The sequence below is a fragment of the Physeter macrocephalus genome, chromosome 2, assembly GCF_002837175.3.
Source record: "Physeter macrocephalus isolate SW-GA chromosome 2, ASM283717v5, whole genome shotgun sequence".
In the NCBI taxonomy this organism is placed as follows: domain Eukaryota; kingdom Metazoa; phylum Chordata; class Mammalia; order Artiodactyla; family Physeteridae; genus Physeter; species Physeter macrocephalus.
Window position 1 is genome coordinate 105,327,247 of NC_041215.1, and position 10,068 is coordinate 105,337,314.

Below are 10,068 nucleotides of genomic sequence, written 5' to 3' on the forward strand. Positions count from 1 at the left end.
GCACGTGGGATCCTCCCGGACCGGGGCACGAACCCGTGTCCCCTGCATCGGCAGGCGGACTCTCAACCACTGCGCCACCAGGGAAGCCCTGATGTTTATTAAAATGATACAAACCCTCAGCTTTTGTCTTTCACAGTCTTTTAGGAGAATATTTTCATTGGATTTAGAAATCTAGGTTGACCTTATTTTTACCACTTGAAAGACGGCATTCCCTTGACACCTGACCTCCACTTCTTTAAAATTTTTATTTATTTATTTATTTAATTTATTTGGCTGTGTCAGGTCTTAGTTGAGGTATGCAGGACCTTCGTTGTGGCACGTGGGATCTTTTGTTGTGGTACGTGGGCTCTTTGTTGCGGCACACGGGCTCTAGTGCATGTGGGCTCAGTAGTTGTGGCGCACAGACTTAGTTGCCCCGTGGCACGTGGGATCTTGGTCACCCAACCTGGGATCGAACCCGCGACCCCTGCGTTGGAAGGCAGATTTTTAACCACTGGACCACCACAGTAGTCCCTGATCTCCACTGTTTTTGATGGGAAGTATGCTGTTATTCTTACTGTTGTTCACTTGAATGTCATGTGTTTTTTCCCTCTGGCTACCTTTAAGATTTTCTTTTTATTTTTCTTTTTAGCAGTTTGACTATGATGTATTTTGGTGTGATCATCTTTGTACTTATTCTGCTTGAGGTTCACTGAGTTTCTTGAATCTATAGACTGATGTCTTTCATTGACTTTGGAAAATGCTTAGCACAGAAAATTCTAAAATATTAAATACTCTAAATACTTCCTCTTCCTTCCTTCTGGCATGTAATTACACATCTATAAATTGAGTGATATTGCCAACTGGTCTCTTCCATTTTTCAATCTTTTTTCTCTCTGAGCCTCAATTTGAATGATTTCTATTGACTTGTCTTTCAGTTAACAGATTCTTCTGTTCTGTTCAGAATGCTGTGAAACATTTCAAATGAATTTTTCAAGTCAATATTATATTTTTCATATCTAGAATCTCCATTTGGTTCTTTTTAGTTTCCATTCTCTTCAAAATTCCCATTGTGATCATCCATTTTGTCCTCCTTTTCCACTGACACATTTATGATAGTTATAACGTTCCAGTCTGCAGATTCAAACATTTGGGTCACCTGTGGGTTTACCCCTATTGTCTGTTTTTATTTCCCCATGAACAGCAATTTTTTATTATATGATGGGCATTGTGAAGGATATGTAATAGAGGCTCTGGGTTTTTATATCTTCCTCTAAGAACTACTGAGTTCTTTTCTGAAAGGCAATCAACTACTGGAAGATCATCTTGATTCTATGAAAAAGTTTGAGGATAGGTCTGTTTCAGTCTTTGTCCTTAGTCTTAGTAGGTTTAACCCTTACTCTTAGGACATGATCCTTATTCCTAAGACCTGGCCTTTCTAGGATCTCAACTGAATGCTGAGAATGTGAAACAAGGTCTCTCCACTTTAGCTGCATCAGACTCCAATGACTCTGAATTTGTGACTTCTGAAATCTCTATTCAGCTCTCAGCTCTCCAGCACTTGTTCTCTGTAATTTCTCCTACAAACTCCCCTTGCACGTGCACACTTTAGGATCCAGCCAAGAACCTGAGTGGAAAACCTACACAGATTTCTAGGGCTCCTTATCTGCTGCTCCCTCCTCTCTAGTACCCTGCTTTACAAATTCCAGCCACCTTAGCAGCCCAAAACTCAGCTGTTTCCTCTGCTCAGCCTCTGCTTCCTCCACCCAGAAAGACTGTTACTTTCTGCTTGGGTTTCACTTCTCTGTGCCAGATTTGCTGCCAGACAGAAAGCTACTGTAAACGTGGAGCTCACTTCTTGTGCTTCCCTTCTCTTAAGGATTGCAGCCCTCCAAATTCCCATTGTCAAATACCAAAAAATAGTTGCTTCATATATTTTACTAGTTTTAGGGTTGTTTAGAAGAGAAGAGTAAATCTAATATCAGCTGCTCCAGCAAGGCCAGAACAGAAATCCTCTACTATTCATTCTTTGATATGAGTTTTGTTTTAACATCACTTACCCAACAGCTTTCCAGAACAATTAAACTAGGCTAAATCTACTTGCTATTCCTTTTTATTTTTTGGTTTGTATGTTTTTATTTTTAACCTAGATCTACTTTGTAAGCTTTAGCAAATTAAAGTCCTAGAGTATATACAGTATAATTTTATTTTATCCTAGTTAGGTAGTACATAGTTTAAAAGTCAAACAGTTTTACAATGGCTAAATCAAAGAAATGTCTTTTCTCCCACTTGTATTAACCACTTTCCCCCTATATTTTATGGTGTTTCAACATCTTAAAAAGCTTGCTGGCCAGGGAGAGAATAGTTTCCCTCCCGGGCTAGCCAGATCCTAGAGATAGCAAAGGGCTTGGCTTGATAGTAGCACATCTTTCATAGGCTAACTAACGAATCTCAAGTCTATAGCTCTAACCACCTCCTTATCTCTCACATGGAACCAATATTTCCCCTGCCCTAAATCATCCCAGGGCCAGGCACCAGGCAACTAGAGACTATACTACAGCCCAAAGCCTGCTGGAATTATTCAGATTAGTCAATTCTAAACTGTTGAATTCCACCCTGCATTACCTTTCTCAAGAAAACCCCAATAAAGGCTTTGGCTTGGGCTCTCCCCTTGCTTCTGTCTTCTGCCTCCTGACCACCCTGAAACTTCCCCTGGGGACTTGTGTGGTGTGGTGTGGTGTGTCCCTTTTTCTCAGGAAATATAAATAATAAATTCTTCTTTCAATGGCATTACCCTCTCTATGTCGTCATTCAGTCATACCTCCATAAATTCGATCCCAGGTATACTTTAGTACACTACCCAACCCACTACCTAATTTTCACTCTTCAGAAGCCACCTTTCAACCTTTTTAAGGGATTTCTCTGGTTTTTGGCATAAAATCATGTTACTAATTACTTTTTTTTTCTTTTTAGTTTTTAGATACTATCTTTTTTTTTTTTTGCGGTACGCGGGCCTCTCACTGTTGTGGCCTCTCCCAATGAGGAGCACAGGCTCCAGACGCGCAGGCCCAGCGGCCATGGCTCACTGGCCCAGCCACTCTGTGGCATGTGGGATCTTCCCAGACCGGGGCACGAACCCATATCCCCTGCATCCGCAGGCGGACTCTCAACCACTGCACCACCAGGGAAGCCCCCCTATCTATTTTTTTAACTGAAGTATAGTTGATGCATAATATTATATGAAGTACAGGTGTACAATATAGTGATTCACAGTTTTTAAAGGTTATACTCCATTTATAGTTATTATAAAATATTTGCTATATTCCCCATGTTGTACAATATATCCCTGTAGCTTGTTTTATACTTAATAGTTTGTACCTCTTAATTCCCCATCCCTATTTTGCCCCTCCCCCTTCCCTCTCCCCACTGGTAACCACTAGTTGGTTCTCTGTATCTTATGAGTCTTCTTCTTTTTTGTTATATTCACTAGTTTGTTGTATTTTTTAGATCTCACATATAAGTGATATCATACAGTATTTGTCTTTCCTGACTTATTTCACTTAGCATAATGCCCTCCAAGTCCATCCGTGTTGCTGCAAATGGTAAATTTTCATTCTTTTTTATGGCTGAGTAGTATTCCATTGTGTGTATGTACATGTATATATGTATGTATGTATATATATCTTCTTTATCCATTCATCTGTTGATGGACATTTAGGTTGCTTCCATATCTTGGCTACTGTAAATAATGCTACTATGAACATTGAAGTCATGTATATATCATCTACTGACTGCTTATTGTGGAAGAAAAATATTCACTCTCAACATCCTCCTCCCACAATTTTCACGTTTCTTTTCCCCTCAGTCCTCCAGTATATTATATATCATTTTTTTGTTAGAATAATACTTAGTGTTTATATTATTATGTATATGTAACTATTCTTCAGCATTTAATAATATACTTACAATGATCGTATTTCTTGCCCTGTATCACTTTTTAATTTCCCTGGAGTTAATATGTGTCTTGCTTTTTTAATGTTTCTTTGTTTGCTTGTACAATTTTCTATATAAATATTACTAGGTCATTCCCAAACTTTCCATTAGAGTTCCACTAAAACTCTCCTCTTATTATACTCAAACTAATAGCTCCTATTAAAATAAATATAGGAAAAATATTTTGATTATGCTAAAAATCACCCTATTAATTTATATTGTCTTCCAGTATTAATTTCAAGTTTTATTTAAATGGACATATAGCCACAAAATTATTGAAAACTTGGCAATGACGTCTAGGAAAATTACTAGCAAAGTAAAAGAAATAATATGGATTGCCTCTAGCAAAACAATGCTTTTTTTAAAAACTATGTTTAAAGAACTGTCTTCAATACTCAACAGTTAAGCAAAATGAAGTTTGAAAAAATATATATATATATGTATATATGGTATAGAGGAAATGTTTTAGGATTTCACTAAAATTCAACTAATGTAATAAAACTATCAGGAAACAACTGGACTAATCAAGGAATCCTACAGCTAAATGAAATAGTGTCACTCATTTTAAAGACAACTCTGAGATACATTTAAGATTCTAAGAAGCTTAACTGTAAACAGAAGCAAACTCAGCATAGCAAGCTCTGGTGTGAGAAGTGGTTTAATGAAGCCAGTCTGAAGCCAGACTGACTGCATTCTCAGCTCCACCAATTACTAGTTCTATGACCTTAAGAAAGTTCTTTAAACCTTACAGTATCTGTTTCCTCATCTGCAAAATAAAGATGATAATAAGAGTATATATATATTTTGAAGGGTTATAAGGACTAAATAAGCTAATCCATGCGAAAGTAATTAGAGAGAGTCTATATAAGAAGAAAGGAGAGAGGGAAAGAAGATGAAAAAAATAAGGTGTGCTATGCACTGAACGTTTGTGTCCCATCAAAATTCATATGTTGAAGCCTAAATCTTCAATGTGATGGTATTTGTAGGTGGTGTGTTTGGGAGGTCACTAGGTCTTGAGAATGGAGCCCTCATGAATCTGATTACTGTCCTTATAAGGAACTTCTCACCTTCCAGAAAGGTGAGAAATAAAGGTTTGTTGTTTAAGCCACCCAGTCTATGGTAATTTGTTATAGTAGCCCACGCTGACTAAGGCAGGTGTAAGAGGGCAAATGGGAGGGGAAGACTAAGACAGAGAAAAATGCATCCATGTGTGATAAACACTCAGAATCACCGACAGCAAGATCTCAGAGAAGAACACCATGATTATATATTCTACAGTAAACGGTAAAAACATCAATATAACCTATAATACAGAAATAAAATACTGTAAAGTATCAAATAAAAGAACATTGCTTTTGTTTCTTTCCTGTCCCCTGGAAAAAAAAAGACATTATTAGTGTAGAACGTTTGAAACTATAAAAATGCATTCTTTTATTTAGAAGAGAAATTTAACATTACCTGTACAGAAAAATATTTCACTTCATCAAATGTAATTACAGTGTCCTCTTCATTGTTTGGAGGTAGCAAGCTACACTTTTTTGTACATTTCACCACGTTGTTAATAGAGACGCGAATGAACAAATTACTGTAATGTTGTAAACCGACTGAAAATACATATTTAGGAAGCAAATTTTGTTGTAATTGAACAGTAACACATTGTAAAATTAATCCATTAAACAATTCAGGCCAAAACCTAAGAATCAATCAAATAAAGAAAGAAATTATAGAGCATATTAAACAATAAGGAAAGTCTTTTAAAATAGTATTTTTGCCCATCAGTGGTAGGTACAATATAAGTAGGAAAAGAAGGTTGATTCTTCCTTAGATTACTTCTCATATTTTTATCCTCACATTTCCATTATAATTATTTTGCAATTTTTCCTATATATTATTTCTAAGGTGACTAAACATTTCCAATACATACTTGAAAATTTTTTTCTAAGCATAATTACACAGAAATTTAAAACTTCAAAAAATATGTCACTTCAGAGTAATTTAATCTTAATTTTAGGACAACAAAGTTTAAAGCAGCATTCTACTTTGTAATCCACTTCACTATATACTTCACTTATACTATATTGGTCTGTATTTTTATCTTTCATAGCACTCCATGAATTAAAACGATTTTGTTTTATGATTTAATTATCTTCAAAACTCTCTCTATTTAGAATTCTCTTCAATAGTTCACTTTATATACAAAAGAAACATCAAGTCTTCATAATGAGACTGGTTTCATGCCATGACAGATCTAATAATAAGCATTCAGCTTATTTAAAGGCACCGAGAAAAATAAACCCTTTAAACAATGTTTGAGAAGCACAGTTATTAATTAGAAATAAATTAGTATTATCATCCAAGAAGATATGTATATTTTCTTTAACTTACATGATGATCGAGGTGGATTACAGATAGCTAAAAATCTTCTGTCACTCTCCACATCAAAAAGTGGAGTTTATTTTCCTCTGCTCTTGAATCTGGCCTGGTCCTGTGACTACTTTAACATGCAACTGACGTGCCCAGGGCTGAGACTAGGATAGGGTGGCACTACCCAGGGTACAAAATTTAAGTGGACACCCAAAACTTCAGTAATCAATATTTCAATGTAATATTTTAAAATCAAAATTAATGAGGAAAAAAATGTTTAATGATGAAAGACAAGACCCTAGGACTACATGGAAAGAAAGGTCTAACCCTTTCAGCATCTCAGCTAAGTCCAGTCTTTCAGGCATTCTCACTAAGGCACCAGACATGTAAATGAGCCGTTTTAGGTATCCCAGCCCTTTTGAACTTCAGTCCCAGCTGGGATAATGTGAAGCAGAAGAACCACCTAGTGAACGTACAGATAGTGATTGGTAATAAAATGGTTAATGTTTTAAGCCACTGAGTCTTAGAGTGTTTTGTAAGGCAGCAATATATAACAGAAACAGTGATATATGATCACAGTATGGTTCTTAAATCAAAAGAAAGGATACTCTTAGGCGTAAAATGTTTGCAGTTCTTTACATGAATGGCTAGGCAGCCAACCTATAACAATCAAAATAAAAACACAGCGAATTAATTTTTAAAAGTTAACTTTTCTTCCATTTTACTCTCACCAAACTACATTGTTTTTAAAGTTTCACTTTGTTAGTTTTTCTCATTAGAAATATTTTTTCTTATTAGAAATACCTAGTTACAGAAAACACCAGAAAGCAGAAAAATAGGCAAGATTTGTTCAAAGTAAACTTAAAACAAACAAGAATACATAGAAAAAAATGGTTCATTTATTAACTTCAATCCAACTGTCACTCTTTGAATCATTTTGATTTTACATTAGGTGAGAACTGATACAACATAGCATCTTGCATATAATAAGAAATATGCCTTGCTTCAGATAAGCTTTTTTATCCAGTATCCTAAAACAATTTTATTCATTCAACAATCATTCACTGACTATAATATGACAAGGGCTGTGAAATATTCATTCTCTCTTGTACGAAGTGTTTCCAAATGTTAAGAAAAATTGTATCTTGGGTTTAACCATAAAATCAAGTACAAAATTAATACAGGAATACTTGAATACTAATATGCAGTATTAGCCAAATGTAAGCCATTTGATCTTAATTCAGCCATGTTTGGTCTTAAAAACCAAGTAAAAACAAGAGCAATATTATATTAAATATCTGTGAAACAAAATAAATGGCCCAATAGTAGTTTTAAATATAGCGTAAGTAATTTTAAGGATTTGGTTTTAGAACAATGCAGAAAAAGAAGTTAGCACTCAATATTTAATTAAAAGACTACTGTATCTGAATGATGAAATTCTAAAGAAGAAAATATTGTGGTCTACTTCTCAGAGAGACATAAGTATAAAATGTTATGTTAGGGCTTCCCTGGTGGCGCAGTGGTTGAGAGTCCGCCTGCCGATGCAGGGGACACGGGTTCGTGCCCTGGTCCGGGAAGATCCCACATGCCGCGGAGCAGCTAGGCCCGTGAGCCATGGCCTCTGAGCCTGCACGTCCAGAGCCTGTGCTCCGCAACGGGAGAGGCCACAACAGTGAGAGGCCCGCGTACCGCAAAAAAAAAAAAAAAAAAAATGTTATGTTAAAAGAAAGGTTCTAATCTAGGTGAGACTTAAAATGGTACTGCCATAGGAAAGTCCATGAATCACTGTTTACTTCTTAAAATTGGGTGCACACAAGGAGGGTAAAACAGGGAAATACAACTATAATTTTGTTTTGCATAATTCTATATATAAAAATTCTGTCATAAATCACTGACTGCCTGCCAAGTATCTCAACATGAAGCCATCAGCAACTATCCTAATTTTCCTTATATTTCAATAGCTTTTTATACTTTGACATAAGAGATCCATATAATATAAAAAAGAGAATAAATTTCTATTCAAGTATAGAAAAAGATTTAACATTCAAAACCATAATGATGGGACTTTTCTGGTGGCGCAGTGGTTAAGAATTCACCTGCCGATGCAGGGGACATGGGTTTGATCCCTGGTCTGGGAAGATCCCACATGCCACGGAGCAACTAAGCCCGCATGCCACAACTACTGAGCCTGCACTCTAGAGCCCGCAAGCCACAACTACTGAGCCTGTGCACTGCAACTACTGAAGCTCTCACGCTCTAGGGCCTGCATGCCACAACTACTGAGTCTGCATGCTGCAACTACTGAAGCCTGTGAGCCTAGAGCCTGTGCTCCGCAACAAGAAAAACTACCACAATAAGAAGCCCGCACTCCGCAACGAAGAGTAGCCCCTGCTCGCTGCAACTAGAGAAAGCCCACGCACAGCTATGAAGACCCAACGCAGCCAAAAACAAACAAACAAACAAAAAAATCAAAACAAAAACCATAATGATGACCATTCATAGGTTGCAGATAACAAACGTTGCCACAGATTGTGAGACCCATCTGTGGCCCAAAGCAATAACCCTGTCATCACCTTGACCCCCGAAACACTCTCAAATATGCACTTAAAACAGGAAAGCAACCACAGCTGTTCACAAAAGTACTTTATGTGCTCAATTTTAAGACATCTTTTTCACTTTTTTCTGAAAATGGGATATGATTATTAGAAATAGGAGTAGTGGGTTGTAATGTAGTTATCATGGCCTACACATGCACCAACTTTGCCAAATCACAGAAAATTCAAAGAGAAGGTGACGTGGTGGAATCACACCAGCTATGAAGACCCAACGCAGCCAAAAACAAACAAACAAACAAAAAAATCAAAACAAAAACCATAATGATGACCATTCATAGGTTGCAGATAACAAACGTTGCCACAGATTGTGAGACCCATCTGTGGCCCAAAGCAATAACCCTGTCATCACCTTGACCCCCGAAACACTCTCAAATATGCACTTAAAACAGGAAAGCAACCACAGCTGTTCACAAAAGTACTTTATGTGCTCAATTTTAAGACATCTTTTTCACTTTTTTCTGAAAATGGGATATGATTATTAGAAATAGGAGTAGTGGGTTGTAATGTAGTTATCATGGCCTACACATGCACCAACTTTGCCAAATCACAGAAAATTCAAAGAGAAGGTGACGTGGTGGAATCACACACTGGGAGGAGCCATCAGTCACATGCCAAACACCTCTCTGTCAAAACTTCCAGCTAACTCTTAAGAGAAGCTTTTTGATGTCTAGCAATATGCAATTCAAATAAGGAAAATATGAACTATAAGGTTAGGAACTGTGGGAGAAATAAAAAGATTCTTCAAAATGTGAGTTCTAAAGAGATGCAGTAGTCATATTCAAGAGTATGGATTACAGAAATTAGTATGTCAACATAGTGACATGCATAATACTTTATGGCCAAAAGTGATTTCAAAGAATCTTTTCTAAGTTTAGCATCAGACAGTGAAGGCTTATACTTCAACTTTGATTATGATAGAGGGAAGAAAGTGTTATATAATTTTACGAGTAAGGTACACCATGGTCATTCTGTAAAAACAAAAATGTAGGGGCTTCCCTGGTGGTGCAGTGGTTGAGAGTCCGCCTGCCGATGCAGGGGACACGGGTTCGTACTCCGGTCCAGAAAGATCCCACATGCCGCGGAGCGGCTGGGCCCGTGAGCCATGGCCGCTGAGCCT

At 37.0% G+C, this 10,068-nt stretch overlaps 1 protein-coding gene across 1 annotated transcript in view; it reads right to left on the bottom strand.

Moving 5' to 3' along the window:
• The window catches only part of LOC102989840 (cation channel sperm-associated targeting subunit tau), a 75,508-nt gene that overhangs the window by 38,247 nt on the left and 27,193 nt on the right, over nucleotides 1-10,068 (bottom strand). Inside the window, exons 3-4 of the mRNA XM_024124637.2 lie at nucleotides 6,945-6,996; nucleotides 5,431-5,576 (exon numbers count right to left, since the gene is read on the bottom strand). Of these exons, the coding sequence (XP_023980405.1) occupies nucleotides 5,431-5,576; nucleotides 6,945-6,996 (198 nt within the window). The remainder of the gene's footprint in view (nucleotides 1-5,430; nucleotides 5,577-6,944; nucleotides 6,997-10,068) is intronic.